The 18,389-nt window shown below is 43.7% G+C and overlaps 6 protein-coding genes across 6 annotated transcripts; 3 read left to right on the top strand and 3 right to left on the bottom strand.

Moving 5' to 3' along the window:
• Positions 1-136: 136 nt before the first annotated feature.
• FA14DRAFT_159136 (uncharacterized protein) lies at positions 137-3,472 on the top strand. Its single transcript, XM_025498072.1, has 2 exons — positions 137-255; positions 333-3,472. Exons 1-2 carry the CDS (start codon positions 219-221, stop codon positions 3,365-3,367), a joined length of 3,072 nt encoding a protein of 1,023 aa, XP_025357056.1. The 5' UTR covers positions 137-218; the 3' UTR covers positions 3,368-3,472.
• A 5,304-nt stretch (positions 3,473-8,776) lies between these two features.
• FA14DRAFT_118250 (acetyl-CoA synthetase-like protein) lies at positions 8,777-10,501 on the bottom strand (the record flags this gene model as incomplete). Its single annotated transcript, XM_025496280.1, has 1 exon — positions 8,777-10,501. A coding segment is annotated over one exon (1,725 nt), but the record flags the coding sequence as incomplete, so codon positions are not given.
• Positions 10,502-11,745: 1,244 nt separating this feature from the next.
• FA14DRAFT_169706 (t-SNARE) lies at positions 11,746-13,155 on the bottom strand. The gene has a single exon (XM_025500225.1). It carries the CDS (start codon positions 12,930-12,932, stop codon positions 11,832-11,834), a length of 1,101 nt encoding a protein of 366 aa, XP_025357058.1. The 5' UTR covers positions 12,933-13,155; the 3' UTR covers positions 11,746-11,831.
• Positions 13,156-13,928: 773 nt separating this feature from the next.
• Positions 13,929-14,636, top strand: FA14DRAFT_152180 (uncharacterized protein; the record flags this gene model as incomplete). Its single annotated transcript, XM_025497514.1, has 1 exon — positions 13,929-14,636. The coding sequence occupies one exon, from the start codon at positions 13,929-13,931 to the stop codon at positions 14,634-14,636; it is 708 nt and encodes a 235-aa protein (XP_025357059.1).
• A 561-nt stretch (positions 14,637-15,197) lies between these two features.
• Positions 15,198-16,717, bottom strand: FA14DRAFT_6428 (Creatinase/aminopeptidase). Its single transcript, XM_025502619.1, has one exon. It carries the CDS (start codon positions 16,453-16,455, stop codon positions 15,313-15,315), a length of 1,143 nt encoding a protein of 380 aa, XP_025357060.1. The 5' UTR covers positions 16,456-16,717; the 3' UTR covers positions 15,198-15,312.
• FA14DRAFT_176064 (uncharacterized protein) lies at positions 16,583-17,917 on the top strand (the record flags this gene model as incomplete). The annotated part of the gene is made up of 5 exons (XM_025500636.1): positions 16,583-16,609; positions 16,953-16,995; positions 17,065-17,076; positions 17,368-17,532; positions 17,613-17,917. The coding sequence occupies 5 exons, from the start codon at positions 16,583-16,585 to the stop codon at positions 17,915-17,917; spliced, it is 552 nt and encodes a 183-aa protein (XP_025357061.1).
• Positions 17,918-18,389: the final 472 nt, after the last annotated feature.

The following is an 18,389-nucleotide window of genomic DNA, read 5'->3' on the forward strand; positions in this document are numbered from 1 at the left end:
GGTAGTCAGTCCTATGACCTTTACGTCTTGCAGCCTAATACTAAACGCGCCGAAGACAAGGCGGAACTTCAGTGAAATTTCACTGCAGAAGAACAACACTTTAGTGCTGACAATTCTACTTTCATCTTCATTTTGCTCCGCATGATCGTTTCTTTATTTCTCATCCTCCATCTTTCGTCGTCAAGGATTTTTATTTATTCAAATGGTGTACAGTGGTCATGTGGGTTGTAGAGTCAGCTTTTGAAGGGAGCAAAGGTGAGAAGGTTGAGCGGGAAGGGGAGGTGAAATATGAATGATTGCTAATATGAAAGCCTCTCCTTCTCTGTACACAGAGCCTTACAAGAAATTAGTCAAGCCGGGCACACAATATGACGTTGGCAGAAAACCTCCAGCAAAGTTGATCCTAACCGATAAGACTGTCAGTCGAGATTCCGGTTCGATTGAAGTGGATAAATGGTCACAATCACAATCCAGTTTAACTGATGTGAATTATTCGGCAGATTGGCCAAAGATTCGCTTAAATGCAGGGAAGAAATTAGTAAGAGTCATTTCAAGAGATGATGAAGAAAGATGGAAAGAAAATCCAGAGAGCTTTATTGGCGAAGAAGTTGAACCGAACAAACAACGTGAACTTGAAGATGGTGATCTTGTCATCTTTACAAAAAGTTCTCCGCCCATTCGAATCGTTTGGGAACCGCTGTTGTTTTGGGTAGCGCCTGATGTTCTTTCTTTGGATGATCTTCGCTCGAAGCAAAAGTCTTTGGCTCCCTTTGGTATCCCGATTGTCGAATCACCCAATATCGTTCAAGGAGCCAGTCATTTGGTAACAAAGTCTGCATCTCCTACCGTGCAACTCTTGGAGGCTTTAGTAGCGGAGTCGTATGTTGTTACAGATGATTATATCGATGAAGTCATTCAACAGTCGGATACACTCGAGCTCGAACTCTCACTGCCAAGTTATGAAGATTACTTTCCGCCAGACGACAATGTAGACGATATCACCTACGAAGAGATCAAATCGAAAAGTAAGCCTGATGGACGACGCAAACTTCTGCTCAAGGGTATGACGATCCTGTTTGCTAGCGCTGATGACGATGTCCGCCGCACATTCAAGAACAGCTCTCATGCTTTTCAAGCAGCCGGTGCTCATATCGAGGTCTGTTCTACCTCTTCATTATCCCGATTTACCAGTAAAGAGGAAGTTGAACAATACCTTGAAACCAAACAAGAAGAAGCACAAGATAGATCACAAAGCTCTACACAACGCAATGCATCATCTTCATCGCAAAAGTCTACGTTGGTCATCATCACCTCAACAACAGATACTGAAACTCCTTGGTATAAATGGTTCGCATCTGTATCACGCAGATTGAGTGTGTATATGCCAGAGAGTGGCCTTAAAGCGCTGCAAGATACGGTTCTTCTGATCGCACCCTCGCGATTCTTGACAAAGCTCGCATCTGAAGAATTTGAAGAAGAGGAAGTTGAAGAACCCGCACAAGAAGGTGAGGACGTGCAAAGCAGCACCAACAATGCTGAAGAGGAAGTGGTGGGGAATGAACAAAGGAATCAAAGCATGGAGCAATCCGGGTCCGTACCGCCGACAGAGCAAGTAGAGCAGCGTGCGCATTCACCCGCACCACCAACTACCGCTCAAAATCAATTCGTCGTTCCACCAACACCTTCAAGACGGCCAAAACGTAGAGCAGGTTTGGAAAAAGTGAATCCGTTTGATGATTTGTTTGGTTCTCTGTCCACTCCAGCTACCAAAGAGGTATCTTCAAATTTGCCTGTAGAATCACAATCGTCAATTCCACCCACACAACAACAGCAGCATTTATCCTCCCAGCCAGCATCTTCTAAGCCAAGGAGGAACGTGACGCGAAATAAGGAACAAGCAAGAAGATCAGAGATTTGGCAGAGTATATTTGAGGATTCAGGGAATGACGCAATGACGAACGCAAATCCTACTTCTTCATTGTTGAGTGGCACTGGACAGACGCAAGAACGTTATACCAGACGATTTAGACAGCAATTAGAAGACGAAGAACGTCAAGCAACTCAGCGAAGTCAAGCCCGTACGCAAGCACAAACTCAAGATCCTGATACGACTGTTGTACCTCGTTCCAACAAGCGTGTAGCCGAAGAAGAAGCTCAGGATGAACGAGATATGATCAACACGCAGCAGAATGAAGCTATTGGAAACGGCAGCATAAATGCTTCTGCACAATCAATTGGCCCAACACAGCAACGTACACAGCAAGGAGTGGAATACATTGCCGAAAGACCTTCGAATACGGCAACAGAAGTGTCTAAAGATGATCGCTTCTTGCAATCTTTGATGACTTTGAAAAAGAGCAAGAAGAACATAGATGCGTTTGACAAAGAATTTGATCGATTACGAATCGCAAAACCGATTCAATCTCAAGCTGGTTCTTCCAAGAATAAGGAAACCACGATGCTAGTCCGTGATGATGAATTGGAAGATCCAGATTTTGTGGCATGGCAAAAGATGTCCATTGACGATTTCAATATTGGTGCGGCCGGAAACTTTGTTCAGGTTGATTTTGTGCCACTCGTCCGTACCGAAAGAAGCAATCGTTCTGTTACCGTAGGTGATACTTCTACTGCTTCCTCCGAAGGGGCATCCTCTGCTTGGCAAGGGAGACCGAACTTCAAGAAATTTCGTTCCAAAGACCGTGCTACCAGGAAGCCCATTGCGATGGATCTGGTGCAGCCGCATGATTATGGTACAGGACCACGCTATGCTACCCAAAGTCATATTTCTAGCAATGGTATGCGTAGCCAGAGAGAAACGAACGGCATCACCTCACAAAAGAGAAGTATCTTCTCTGTTGCGAATGGTGATGATGACGATGAAGAAGAGGAAGAAGAACAATGGCCAGCTTCAAAGCAGACGCAGAGCAGCGCTAAAAGATCCACACAGTCTAGACTGACGCAACGTCAACCAAGGGAAATGGACTCTGAAGACGATGATGATGAAGTAGGACCAACACCCAAGAAGAAGCCTGTGATCGATCTTCATTTGGATATCGATGACAGTCGTGATATGAACAATGATGATCAAATGTTATGGGATGACGAGGTAAATGAGCCCAGTCATAAATCGAGCGGCCGACAATCACGATCCAAAGAATCGTCTCGAAATCGTGAGAGCAGTACGGTGTATGCCGACTCATCGCCATCGCAAATGAAGGGGAGAAATGCAGCAAAGGCAAAGGGCACAACACGGGTATCACCCGCCAAACGAGCTCATTCGAGCAAGGTAATTGATGAGGAGGAGGATGAAGATGACGATGAAGACGAAGGATTTACCTTCCGAGGCTTTAAACGCACTCGAGCTTGATGATTCAGCAAACAGATATTTTCTTTTAGCAAGTAGCAATGTATAATTACAAAGAAAAGACATCCAATTGTACAGTAGTGTAGATATGAAATGATTACCATCCAGATTCATCTTCTATTGTGCTTCCACGACCAATTTCAGTAGTTGTGCCCATTGCTGTAGAGCACTGTCTACTGTCTCTCGAGATAATACTTCTCGTGCCACCTCTGCTTCCAGAACGACTACTGATTCTTCATCTTTTGTGGCCTGAGAAGCTGCAACGACCATACGGGCGTCAATCCGAACGCTTGGATCGCTCACATAGCCATTTGCGTCCAAGAATAAGTCTGGTACTTTGGACATCTTTAGATCTTCTTGCGTCCAACCTCGATCACCAAAAGGCGGATGTGGTCCAGCTTGCAAGCGAATTGGAAGCCAATTCGGCTTTTCGCTTTCTTCTCCAGCGCCATTCAATTTGACGGTATCCGTCAAAGATCCCGCTTGCTTTGATGGACGTATTTGAACGTTCAATGTCGTATTGAAAATCGAAGGTTGCTCAGCTGGACAATCGACCCATTTACGAATATCGGACATATTACTCTGGACTGCCCATGAAGGTTGCTGTTTCCAACGTTCTTGTACACGCTTTGCCGCTTCGACAATCGAAGTACGTAAAGTTGTAGTCTCCTTTGCAAGATCCTCGCATCCTTGCAAGCCGTTCAAGAACGTAGGAACCAGATTTATCGTCGGAGCAAAGATATCTTCAATGCCTGCCACTTCTGCCGATCGACCGCTATTGACGAATGCGAATGTGCTTGATGATTTACCCATTTGACCAGAATGAACGTGAGCCCATGTAGATGTGAGAATAGCAGCCGGTGTCAATTGCATTCTCTCAGAGCATTCTAGCAGCTCATGCACTTTTGGAGTGCCTTGTCGAAGCTCTCGGACATAGTATGTGATCGGTTTGCGAGCGATGTCGTGGTCACCTGCTGTTAACTTGACGTCTTGCCATACATGTGCTTCATGCTGGCTAACTAAGCTTTTCCGGAAGTATTCTTTCTGCTTCGTGTCCTGTTCGTGCTGATCAGACTCTTCTCCCAAGATACTATGTGTCAAGTATGCCTCCAACTCTTTCAAGTCATCTTTTGACGTTGTGCTCCCATGACGTTTATCTTTGTTGTGTCTGACGTACTCTTGGGAGAGCTCGTTCAGTAGACGTGGCACGGTGAACGCATCATAATGAGTATGTGGCATCTGAACAAAGAAAGCGTCAAACTCGGGTAATTGCAAAATCACCAACCGACTGCTCGGCATTCCCATACTCGCAGGTGAACGTAAAAGAGTTCTTCCAAATTCCTTGGCGTAATCTTGCTGCTCCTCAGTACTAGCTAATTGTAACTCTTTTCTCTTATCAATAAGCTCTTGCAAGCCATCCCAATGACCCTGTCTTACCACAAATAGCACAAGAGGCACTTCATCATCTCCACTTGGAACAATTGTCGATCGAAGTATAGCATGACGTGCATGTAAATCTGACCAACTCTTCTTCAAGGCATCCACGTTGAGTTTTTGGCCTGATTCAGTTCTACGACCAATGCAAATTTGAAATTGTCTTCCGCCACTTCTTTGCCATCCAGAAAAGAGGTATCGCATACCTGCCGTTGGTATATAACCTTCGGCATACTCAGCAATACTTGAATCTAGACGATCTTTTGCGCTCTTGACAATATGTTGGGAAGGTCGAATAACAGCATCCTCTACTCTTCCTTTGGCTTTCTGAATTCCTTTACCTGCATCAGTCTTTGCATTTGCGACTGCTAATAGCTCATTCACGGTCGTACACCGTAAGACTTGCATGGGGGTAATGCTATACCCTTGCTTGCGAGTTCGAGATGCAATTTGCATAGCTGCAATCGAATCCAGACCAATAGAAGATAGATTTGTATGTGTCTTGATCAAATCGGGCTTCACATGTAATACTTGACTGAGTACGCTTGCCAATGTAGCATCTGCTATTGGATGTCCACCTTCATCGGATGCACGTTCACTCGTACCATTCACAGAAGTACCATTGACATGCGTCTTTGTAGTGCCCGGAGCAAGAACTTTATTCGGTGATTGAACGATCTCAACAAGCTTGGATTTGAAAAGCTGTACAATCTCTCGTAATTCTGCTTGCGACAAAACGTCTGCTGCACAACTTGCTCTTACCGACAAAGCGCCTCCAATGTCCGAAGCATCATGAAGCTCTAGATTGAGAGTAAATTGAGTGGATCCTTCTTCTGATGTGCTTGTCACCAGCGTCCATGGTTTGTCCGCTGTGCTGCTTTCTTCTCCTTTCTCGACGCCAGGCTGATAGAGGAACAAAGCATCAGAAAGGCTAGTCTTTTGCAATCGTCTTTGCACGTTTCTCAAAGGAGCATGCTGCCATGGTAAAGATTGACCGTTTTCGTGTTGGATTTGCTGAACGATCTCCCTTGCCTTCACATCCCCAGACAGATCGACACGAACTGCAACCGTGTTGAAGACTGGACCAATCACTTGGCTTGCTTCTCTCTTTGTGCGACCCGAAACAACCTGGCAGAAGACGACGTCAGAGTTACGTTTCTTGCCAAATTCAAAGAGTGTGGAGGCAAATGCAACTTGTCCAACACTTTGAGAAGATACACCATAGCGACGTTTGAAGCTTTGCACGCTCTCAGTATCCTCTTGACTGAGTTGTGTACCATCTCTCCAGGCCTGAGTAGATTTATCGTCCCCTTTGCGTTGTTTGACAAACACATTTTCTTTGACAGATCGTAATCTATCAACCCAATAGGATGTCGCTTTCTCCTCTGAAGCAACAATTTGACGAGCAATAGGTAGGAAAGAAGGAGTTTGCGGCAGCGAGGTTCCATTGTACATGTTTGTCGCATATTCAAACAAATTTGCCAGAGATACTCCATCGTAAAGCGCATGATGTAACGCCAATACAAGAAGTCCAGAGTTCCGGAAAAGTACCAATTGTACTGGCGGCTTTCGCAGAGCTTCTTCTCCCTTAATGTTTAGATGAGCCGTTGATAATGTTCTTGCCTGTGATTCATCAACCTCTTCTGCTATCTCCGAGATGCTCAGCGGGCATGATTTCGTTGAATGTTCAGCTTGTATCCATTGCCCGGTTGATGAGAGGAAGTGGAAAGAGGTACGCAAGATACCGTATGTTGCGTAAATATCAGACCAAATTTCAAGCATTCGGTTAACTGAAGCTTGATCATTCTTAGTAAGTCTCATTACGAAAGCATGGATATAAAGCCTACCCTCTGATGCAACCGTTTGAGCCAACATTCCCGCTTGCAGAGGAGTACAAGGTGCGATTTCAATAACATCATCTTTGTCTAGTTTGATATCTCCCAGCTCATCTGATTCTTCTGTGGATAAGTCCCATGAGGAATCTGATTGTTCCTCCTCCTTTGTGTTGCTTCTGTTCTTCTTTGTGATAGCTTGAGCGACGGAAATAGCATTGTCGCCCTGTACTACATCAATTGGATCAACGTGTAGATCGAGCGACTTTGCAATCGAGTGAGAAAATGCAACGGCACGTAAAGACGTCATTCCCAACGAAACTAATGAAGTGCTAGGCTGAAGAACATTGCGATCCACCTTCAGGAAAGCAGAAAGAGCTTCCTGTAAATCTTTCATAAGTTTCGGATCAACATCGACAGTACTTCCTTTGTTTTGTGTTGGTTTAGCGGTCAATATGAGTGAATCGTCACTTGAGATTTGCAAGTGCTCTCCATCCAACAATGCACGAACGTTTGATTGCATTTGGCGCAAAAGGTCTTCGATCTGATCTGTAGTAATGACTGAAGGGGTATGTGCGATCCGCACGTCAACCGAATCAGCATTCTGATCCAAAAGAACTTCAACAGCCAAGGGAAATTCTGGATCCATTTCCGAAGTAGAGAAATGCTTGATTGACTGATATGCATTTGAACGATTCGCATTTGATTCAACTCGACAAGAGAATAAAACTTCGACTAAGTTTCTTGATTTTGCCCAAATTTGAATCTGACTTAATGCAACATTCTCATGTTCTACAGACTTCGTCCAGGAAGAATGAGTGGTCTTCAAGATCTCATCGATCTGCCTTGACGTCAAGTCCACCACACAAGGAACAACTGTGACCAAGGGGTATGCCGCTTCGTTGATTTTCATGAGTGGTAAATTTCGTCCACTACGAACATTACCGAATAAGGCATAGTTTTGCCAAGTTGGAAAGATAGATCGTGCACTTAAGGCAAATATGACGTTGAAAAATGTCTGAAGAGTGATTCCGAGAATATTACAGCGTTTCTGAACGTCATCCAATGCGATGTCCAAGATTTTGTTTGTCCTTCTAGCTGTTGTGCCTTTGGTAGTCTGTAGAGGTTGCCACGACAAGCTTTTGCGTTCTTCTATTGCTCCTTCGAGAGCTGATTGCCAATATACTTGATGCTGCTGTTCTGGTATTGAGTGAAGCTGATCTACAAGTGCTGCCATTGAGAGAGGCTTATCCACCACCGAGCTTTTAGAGAGTGCATTGTCAAATGCAGTCATGACATTCCTCACCGCGAATGCGTCATAAATTGTGTGGCTGAACGAAACAGTCATAATACTGGCTGTAGAAGAATCTCCCGCATCATATGCTGTCACCAAAAACATCGGAGTACCAAAGTCTTCATTGATGTGTGAAGCAGCATTCTCAAGCGACCTATTATCTTTGACGAAAGCTTCAAAGTCTTCTTTCCCCGATATTGCATTACTTGCAACTTCCCGCGTGATGAATGGAACTGAACATGCATCTTCTCGAAGAACAACTTGTATCACTTCACCTTGATCCAGCACGAACACTGTACGCAGAATGTCCAAAGAGCTTTGAACATCTCTCCATGCCGAGTGAATAGCTTCTTTTGAGAAACTTGAATCATTGAATCTATATGTGAAATGCTGAACGTAGCCAGTCTTTTCTTGCATTGCATGAAATAGGACACCCGGTTGGACTGGGAGCGGTGGATAGATACCCTCAATGCTCTCTGGCGCAATATGTTGATGAACAACATCGATGTGAGCTTTGCGGAATTGCTCTGCATCCCAAGAAGGTAAATCGTCGCCGCTTTTCTGATTTGATTTACCTTTCACAACCAATGCCGCACATTCTGCAACCGTCTTGCATGCAAGAACATCTGAAACGTTCATCTTTACGCCTGTCTTTGAGCGTAAAATCGCTGTCAAATTTGCACAATTGAGGGAACTTAAGCCTATCTCCAGCAGCTTTTGCTTCATTGACAGCTTTGACGAGTCTGTTCCAATGAGTTCAGCGATCGATCCTACGACAATCTCCTCTTCTTCGTTAGAAGGGCCAACGAATGTGTCTTCTTCCTTCTTTCCTTCCTCTTCTGACATGAGTCCCTGCACCTTCATTAATGTTGGCATAGATGTCTCAGCGAACAGGCTAGCCAATGGCTTGGTATCGATCTTTCCATTGTGACTCAGCGGGAAGAATGTGAGCGGTATGATGTGAGAAGGTCTCATATAACTTGCCAATCCTTCGACCGATGCCTTCCTGAGAGTGTCCATCAGCTGTCCATCTTCCAGCTCCCTCACCTCCGGCTTTCCTCTTCTCTCATTGGCAGATTTAGAGTCCTTGGATTTCTCTTTCTGGATGCTAGGCGTGATGAATGTGACCAACATATCTGCATTTCCAACAGCTTCATGTTTGCAAATCACACTCACTGCGTCAATTCGACTTTGTTTACTTGCATTGCTGATCACTGCGCTTACACCTTCACTCTCGATACGAACTCCGCGTAATTTGATTTGAGAATCTATTCTTCCATGAATGGAAAGACTGCCATCGAAATTCATTCTGACCAAATCACCAGTCCTATACGCACGACAACCTTTTCTTGGCCATTCGATAAAATTCTTCTTGGTTGCTTCTGGCAAGTTTAGATACCCTCTTGCAACTAACGGACCTTCAATTATTAGCTCTCCCGAAACTCCTTTTGGTAAGATGTTCAAATCCGAGTCGGCAATATAAGCACCGCTTCCAACAAAAGCATGTCCAATGTCCTCTTTCGGCTCATCCGTTCCTCGAATGATCCTTGCCGTACATCCAATCGTTGCTTCTGTCGGGCCATACAAGTTGCCGAAGAGGATTCCAGGGTGGGAAGCCCATTTTTGCAAGACTTTATCGTTAATCTTTTCTCCTCCTGAAGTAATATACTTCAACGGCAATTCCGAAGGTGACTTTGTCAATGTAGCTTCAATCATACTTGGCACCATTCCAATGTGTGTGATACCAAAACGTTCGATCGTTCCCTGCAAATCAGCCAATAAAGACATTCTTGAACTAATACTGACCAATCTTGTTCCGATCGCCCAACCTTGTACCATTTCACTTACATGCACATCAAATGCAACGGCTGCCATTGCCAATCGTTTATCCGTGTCTGGATTTGTGACTTTACTTGGAATCTCAACAAACATTTTGATTGCCCAATATAATCCACGATGCATTAGCAAACATCCTTTCGGGTTGCCGCTCGTGCCTGAGGTATAGAGGATGTATGCTAGATCATCCAAGTCTACCTTCACATTGGGTGCAGTAGAGTCATACTGAGCGATCTCTTTTTGAATGGAGAAGTCGTCCATGTTGAAGCTTGGCTTGCTGGCCAGACCAGCCCCTGCTCCTTCTTCATCAGTCAAGAGAAGCGCTGCATTGGAATCCCGGATGATGAATTCTTTTCGTTCATTCGGTAAATCTTTATCGATTGGCAAGTAACAGCATCCTGCTTTGAGAATAGCGGCCATGGCAATATAAAAGTGCTCATCACGTTTTCTCATAACCCCAATCGGCTTTCCATGTTGAACGTTGTGCTTTTGAAGAAGCCAATTTGCCATTATATTACTGCGTTCGTCCGATTGTCCAAATGTGAGAGTTCGTATTTGTTCGTCATCCGGCTCATCGCATAATTCGTGAGCGATAGCGTCTGGTCTATCTCTTGCGTTCTTGCGTAGCCATTCGATAGGTAGATGTGCTTCATCTGGATCGTATGGTCGCTCATACTGGCTCAATAATTCTTCTGAACGTATCTGTAGACGCTTGAAAGGCAAGCTAGGCTCACTTTTCATGTCTTTGTATAGCTGCCAAATTTGACGTCCTAGCACATCTGACATTTCTTTTGAGATGATACTCGCATCTCCAATGACTGAAATTGACTGCTTCTCGGCATCAAGCATGACAGCTATTCCTTGTACGGGATACCAGTCAGGTTGATTCTGTGATAATGAACTTGTTCCGATCGTTACCAAAGCGGGGGACTGTCCTTCAATCAGATTCATTCCCGCTTCCTTTGAAGCTTTTACCAGGTCCTCGAGAGAGCATTCCACTCCACCTTCTCTTCGTATTCTGGTAATTGCCTGGCATGCATCCTTTCGTGTTGCATCTCGCTCTATCTTTATCCGAAAGGTGGATATTCTGTCTTTCCAATTTGATGTTTCTTCACATTGCATTGGCTCTACAATCAGTAGATCGGAAGAGTCGGTATATGCTCCAATCATACGTACTATGGCAGTCCACATGTAATCTTCATCGTCGGGTCCAAAGGACGACATCTGACTGTCATCATCTTGTAAAGCATCTGTCCGTTTTACCTTCACTTCAAGACGGGAAGAGGGAATGCTTGTACGTGAAGCCAATGACGGTATTCGCTGCTGGGTGTACCCTTGCAATAGGTGGTCCAATCGTTGTGCCATCTTTGAAGAGGTGATGGTGTTGGTCGGTGTTACCAAGATGTTGTTCTGGAAGTAAGTCGTTCTATTACCCTACAAGATTCATCTTTTCTATGGTTTTCTTTGACAAGATATTGATGTCAAGATGTTAAGAACCTAATCGTATGTTTTATAACGATCTTTGTTAAAAGGAACATATCAATTTGTAAATTGACAAATCTTCTTAGGAATTTTAGCGTAAGAAGTGATACTGCATGAATTGCCGTAATGTGCCTCCACTCTCTAACTCAATTTCAATTTCGGAAATATAAAAGATGATTGTCAAGCACTTTGTACCTGTTCATCTTTGTATCTCCCCTGCATCTCGATCAAAGTCATGTCGCTTATGCTTGATCATAATCTTGTTTGGTTTCAAAAATCAATCATCTCTGAAGCCAACTTCTAAGAATTTGTAAGATTCAAAGACAAAGCTTTATCTGATGAGATAAGCGCTAAAGTTGTCATAGATGCATAGAGGTGCATATTAAAGAGCGTTGAATGGCGCGAAAGTAGCAAATTGTGAAATAAGGGTAATCGTTCTTATAGCAACAAACAGTAATCCAACTTAACAGAAGAAGGCCTTCCTCTTCGTAGCTGGCTATGCACTTTGCATTTAAGAGCATGCTATTAAAAGATGAAAGTATAGATTGTAGAACACGATCACTGTAAACCATAATGTACATGATAATTATCAAGAAAGGATTGCTAATAGAACGACAGCCACAACGAATCCAACGACCAACATCAAACAAGCTGCCCTTCTTCCGGCCTTTCTTTGATAATCACTAGCAGAGACCAATTCACGATCAGCAGCTCCGGTATTCGTTGCAATCGTTTGAACGTTATATTCGATATTATCAATCATTCCTCCTTGTTCTTGAACAATATGTCCTAAATCACGGAAAATTTCATTTAATTCTTGAATACCACTTTCGATTTCGCGAATTTCACTTTCTCGTTCTGCAATTAGGGTTTCTTGGAATTCAATTTCTGCTTGACTTGGTTCGTTGGATTGTCTCTGTTCCTGTTGTTGAAGTTGTTGTTGTCCTTCTGGTGATTGTGCGTCATCAATCTGAACAAGTGTTTCATTCACAGCAACCTTGTTTGCATCTTGTCCTGAAGAAGAGGATGCAGCACGTAATGTCCTTTCCCGCTCTTCCTTTGCTCCATCTAACATGGATCTGCTCAATTTTGCACTTTCTCTCTGTGCCTTGGCAAATGCATTGATTGCACTTTCAAAGTCCCTCTGTAACTTTATTGCTGTCAAACGATCTGTCTGAGAAAGTGAAGAGGGTTGAAAACCTGCCAAACCCTTTATTGATCCACTCAAGTCTTTCACTAATGCTCGAGTAGATTCTGTTAAATCGTGAATTTGCGCTGTCCAATCTTTATCGGATGCTTTCGTTGTGGCCGCTGTTTGATTACCGCTACTTCTCATCTTTCGTAATTGCAATTCTACAAGTTTATCGATCCCTTGTACATTACTGTTCAACTTGAACACTTGTATTCCAATCCGTTCTGCCAATCGTTTGAATTCTGGATCGGATTGTACAGGTGCTGAAGGTGTTTCATGATTGCCTGAATCGGATGATGACCGGGGTGCATGATACAAAGGTAAAGGACCTCTTGCATTATTGTTTCTGTTTGAACGTCCACTTCCGTTCAAGTATTGTTGTCCGTTCAATCCACCTGTACCAGCATTATTGTTGTTGTTGTTGTTGCTGTTGTTGCTACTTGATCGAATAGGAGGTGGTGAGGATGTTGCGCCTCTTTCTAGATCATTGAATGACATTGTGAAAGGTAATTATGCTTGCCAAGCAGCTTATGGCTTTCTTTTAGAAGATTGGTGACAATAAGTGATGGATGAATGCTTTTGAAGGATGAATAGGAGAGTGGAGCGAGTGTTGGTAAAAAGGTGTTGCTATAAAAAGCGTAATGTGCCTGGGTTTGTAGATGCTCAGTTTCGAAAGAAGCACGCGTGTGTGTAGTCTGCTTGTCTGCTTCTACGGGGAAATCCAAAGGTTAAACTCATTCACGCTGTGCAACGCTGGTGCAATGCCAGTCTTATAGCCTGTTCAGCCTACTCGTACAGCTTCTATCACTTCTTACACCCAGTATGGGACGGTATAACCCCTGACCAACCTTCAATACACTCCCATATCACTTCGACCACATAGTAGCGCCTTCATGTCGCTGACATTCATCATAACATAATCTTAAGTCTATATTGAAAGCTTGTCATACTTGCTTATTTCGTACGAAAGGGCTTTAATTACGCCCGTCCCGATGATGATCGTCTTTGCATTTGTTTCACTTTTTGGTTGAATTGGAATACTCTACTGCATACAAAATACATTCTAGAAACACCGTACAGCTTGAAGTCCTCAATAGCTCTATTCATGACTATAAGCTGTTTTATCGGTAGTAGTGCACACCGGATATTCATGTGACCGACCCCACATGAGCTGTTCAGTAATAAATTTGCATCGGCAAAGTAATGAATAAAAAATGCGCTTGTACAAACAAAGGAGGGTCCCCATATGCACAACGCACAGTGAAAGTGCGCGTGCGGGAGAATAATGCGTAAATGATAAGATCGGAAGACATATGAATAGCAGCTTGCTTGTATTACAATCCTACACCAGAACACTGTGCCTGATTCACAGTTGCATTTATAATATTATATCATTATGGAAGATTTAATTTATATCCTTTCATCATTACGTCCGTCATCCAAAGTGAGGTAAAAGCAGTGCACCCATTCAAAACGACGGTACCGCACGCAATCATGTCATCAACGCCTTCAACTTTTGCTCGTGCTCAAATGGCAATAAGGCCAAAGATAAAGCCAAAGAGTCCACTTAGAAGACAGAGTGTTACTGTTACAAGTTCACCTACTTCACCAATTCATCCAATAACCACAATGTTTAACAAATCTCCTTCCACTTCGTCTTCTCTTTCCGGACATGGAACTTTGAGCACAAGTACGAGCGCATCATCCGATATGGACAGACAATCTCATCCTGCTACTGCTGCGACAGTCAAAGTTGGAGAATTGGAACTATCTCTACCTCTACTTGCCACAAGCGGCGTAGGAATCTTTGTTGGTGCTCTTTTGCTAAGGGCAATCTACACATTTAGTACGTCCATCGTTCGTTTGTTCGTAATGGTGATCGCTGTTTGGGCATTCTTGACGTTCAGTCAATTGAACGATCGACAGAAGGAACGTCAACAGAGAAAGAAGATAATGGAAGAAAGAACAACAGCAACGGGAGGAATAAATTTGACACAAGCCGATTTCGAAAAGTATGGAATAGGAGTGAAACATTCAACTCCAACAAATAACGGAGGTGGTGTAGGATATGCGAGCGGATATGGACATGCAAGATATCCTACCGCAAACGCAACTCTGCAATCTCATTCCTCCTACGCTTCTGATGGAAAGACGAGGAACTTGTTGAGCCCTCATCAACGATTTGCAAATCATAGTACCTAATCAAACGACGAAATTCTCTTCTTAATAACGAACTCGTAAAAATCAAGCAAGCAAGCACATAATTCATTCGCTCTGCAATATACCTCTAACGACTACTCCCTTCAATTCTCGGAGATTCGATGACTCTTGACAAAACATAATATGTGCCCTGACACTCACTCAATCCGACATTGAGATTGTTGTCCTTCATTCTCTCCCTTCTTTCATTGTAGCATTATGAACGCATTCTATCACCTCAATAAATCTACCAGATGAGATTTGAGTCCCTTCCTCATAAATATAGCAATAGTAGACTCGTATCCTTTCAGTTTGTGAGCAGCGCTTATAAGCTTCTATGTGTGCTACTCAAGAGGATACAATGCGAATGCATTTCGTCTTTCTCCATAATCAAGAGAATATCGGGAGGACAATGTCACCCAAGGTCAAACCACAGTCAAGAGAATTGAATCGATTATTCATTTGTGATACAGCAATAGAAAAAAGAGTGTCGATTTCTTGTTGCATCTTTTAAACAAACACAACATATAGAAGCCGTACTAGTACACGAGCGGGAATAGGGAAGAAGAAAAGATGGGATGTCAAAAGACAGCATTAAGAAACCGTCCTTCTTCTCACAGCCCAGATATACTTCCATCTAATCGCACGCCAGGCTGTTCAAAAAGAAAGTGAAAACTTCTTAAGCCTTAACTGCTTTCTTCTTTTGTTGACGAACGGGGGCGGCTAATTTGGCCTTGAGTTCTTCCGATTTGACAGCTTGTGTGCTCTTGACAATCTCTTCGTTGTACCAAGCAGGTGCAGGTGTTAATCTGTTTGCACCTTTGGCAGAGATGGCGCATGTGAAGAAAATTTGAGCAGTGATTGCATCTTCCTTTCCGTCATACAATACTTCGAAAGGCGAAACCAAAGAGTGATTAACACATTCTTGAATACCCATTCTAGCTCTCTTTTCATCTTCCAAGATACGCAAGTTGAAAGGGAATGCACCAGCAGTCTTTTGCACTTCGCTAAACACTTTGCGGGATGTTTGCATTTTCAATAGATATGTGCTTCCAGTCTTTTTGTAGATTGTGGTCTTTTCATTGTCCGTTTTTGGTTTTCCAGATTCACTGGTTGTGACTTGAATGTCTACTCCGTAAACTTCATTCTCTTCTAGTTTGCATGCTTCAGGACGTTGTGTTGGTTCAGCGGCCAAAACGATCTTCTTCTTTCCATCAATGACATCTTTGTCCATCAAGTTGGTTTGCATACCTTCAACGGCACGAACACCATCGAATTCCCGAATTGAAGCTTCGACTTCTTTTGCAACTTCAAAGTTGGTCTTTCCTGGTTGCATAGCACGAATAGCAACTTCGGCTGCCGTCCAAGCAGCTTTGATTGCATCTGCCGCTTTTCCTTCTACTGGCTTGGAGTTAGAAGCGCCAACAACGAAAGTCTCTGCTGCAATGGCTGCATACCCATCAATGTGAGTACCCAATTGAACCTTGACAACGTCTCCGTTCTTCAATGCTCTTGAGGAAGCAGGGTCGGAAGGTAAAGGAGCATAATTGCAAATCACATTGTTTACTGAAACTGTTGTGGGGAATGCTGATCCTTTTGGCATTTTTTTATCACTCTTGAATACACCTGCAACACCCTCTTCAACAGCTTTGTCTCCTAATTGACATACTTCCAAAATCGTCTTTCCTTCTACACCACCTTGAATTGTTGCTTTGATAGCTTTTGAAGTGATGTCACCTGCGAATTTGTATTTTGTCAGGATTGTGTCACCGAAAACCTCTGGTTTAGCTTCAGCTGCGGGTTTCTTGTCTTGGGTTGCCATATTGTCGAATTTGTTGTAATGATGGTCTTGAAGAGGAAGGATATGGAAGTCTATATAACTCCACCCTTTTGAGAATCATTGGCAAAGCACCGTGCATTTCTAACAACTGCTTACATATGCAGAAGTCATGTCACCTTCACAGCCAGCCAGCTGGGTCATTTGAGCTGCTGGAATCGAGGGGGGGAATCTTCTCTTACGCCCAGGCACAAAGTTGGAAGAACACGGCTTAAGAAGCTTTCTTCCAAACGCGAGAGTCTCGAAGATCACGTGTCATTGCATTGAGAATTCCACCTTGCCGCAACACGTGGTTTTTAAGCAGGAGTTTTCTCTTGCTCCGGCTGTGGTGCATAAGACGAGTGCTAGAAAGTGCCAAAGCAGTCTAACTGCGCGCAAGCAACGGAAACGCAGCAAGGCCAACGAAAGGCAGCAGCGTATGCCCAGAACAAGCCTTTAGCTGCTTCTAATGTCAATTTTGATTTCCTTCTCCAACCTTGTAGTCGTTGCCATCATCATCCTCGATTCAAGAATATAGTCAAGTAAGTCATTTATTCGAACTGAGACTCAAATTACGACATCTTTGCTGACCTTGTCTCGTTTTCCTTTTCGCAGGAGTGAGTATCGGTGATTGAAACATTGTTGGAAGAGGGAATGCATGGAGATGAGAAAAGGTGGTGGGAAATGGACAGTTGGAATGATTGTGATGGGTCCGAACTTTGCGATATGAGATTAGATGCTGCTCGGGAATCATTTCAAGGGAGAAGGGAGATCGGTCCAATCAGATACGACGTACGACCAAATTCGACATCGAATTGAACACCGATAGAAGAGAGAGGGGATAATACCGACACGAATTTTCAGAGAAGACCGGCATACTGACCTTTCGACCTTTTTGATTCGTTCGCCATTCTCTAGTGCCTAACGTTAAGGATGTCCCAGCTGAGGCCTTCATCCAGGCATACGCCAGCCACTTGAAGCGCTCCGGAAAGTTGGAAGTGCCAACATGGGTTGACACTGTCAAGACCGGTACCTTCAAGGAACTCGGTCCTTACGACCCTGACTGGTTCTACGTCCGTGCTGGTGAGTAGCAGACGAATGCGAAAATGAGGAAATCATCCGACCTTATACTAATATGATTACAATATCATCCGCCCTTCTAGCTGCATTGGCCCGTCACATCTACATCCACAAAGCCGTCGGTATTGGTGCTCTACAAAAGTTGCACGGTGGACCAAAGAACCGTGGTTTCCGCCCTCAACGTCACACTGATGCATCTGGATCCGTTCAACGTAAGGCTGTTCAAAGTTTGGAAGCAATTGGTGTCTTGGAAAAGGACCCCAAGGGTGGACGCCGTATCAGCCAAGATGGTCAAAGAGATTTGGACCGTATCGCTGTGGCCACTTTGGAAAGTTTGAGAGAAAATGACGATGAGGAAGAAGAGGAGGACGAGGAAGATGACGAGTAAATGTAACAGTGGATCGTTATCAAACTCTCCCATTTTCACCATTCCGTTCATTCCCATCATGCATATCTCACGTATACAAAGACCTTTGGTCTTTTATTGTACATTGTACTGTCAAAAACGTCAATCGATGTAGGATTATCCTTATCGATATCATGACATCTTATGGTGGTTGCTCTCGCATATTTGTGTGAGGCGATCGACTTATCCTGCAATCCATACATATCAGCAATCGAAATTTAGGTGTGCGCGATGTGTGAAGAGACATGAAATTGGGAGGAAGTCAGTGCTGCAGATCGTATATAGATCACATAATGATGAGATGGCAAATTTCCAGTAGTTGGATTCTATCAAGGTGCATCTTAGGTGTTGCGGGCCATTTAAGTTAAATTCTTCGAGCACTGCACCCCATGACGATAAGGCGATGGTGTTACTTCAGCCAATTGATTGTAAGATGCAATGTATGTTATACGAT

This window comes from Meira miltonrushii (assembly GCF_003144205.1).
Source record: "Meira miltonrushii strain MCA 3882 unplaced genomic scaffold FA14scaffold_1, whole genome shotgun sequence".
Classification (NCBI taxonomy): domain Eukaryota; kingdom Fungi; phylum Basidiomycota; class Exobasidiomycetes; order Exobasidiales; family Brachybasidiaceae; genus Meira; species Meira miltonrushii.

Bases quoted from the DNA above. Each gene is read 5' to 3' on its own strand.
- FA14DRAFT_169706 (XM_025500225.1), bottom strand. From the start codon at position 12,932: ATGTCATTCAATGATCTAGAAAGAGGCGCAACATCCTCACCACCTCCT.
- FA14DRAFT_6428 (XM_025502619.1), bottom strand. From the start codon at position 16,455: ATGGCAACCCAAGACAAGAAACCCGCAGCTGAAGCTAAACCAGAGGTT.
- FA14DRAFT_159136 (XM_025498072.1), top strand. From the start codon at position 219: ATGTGGGTTGTAGAGTCAGCTTTTGAAGGGAGCAAAG. The intron at 256-332 runs GTGAGAAGGTTG...CTCTGTACACAG, and splicing joins AGCTTTTGAAGGGAGCAAAG to AGCCTTACAAGAAATTAGTC.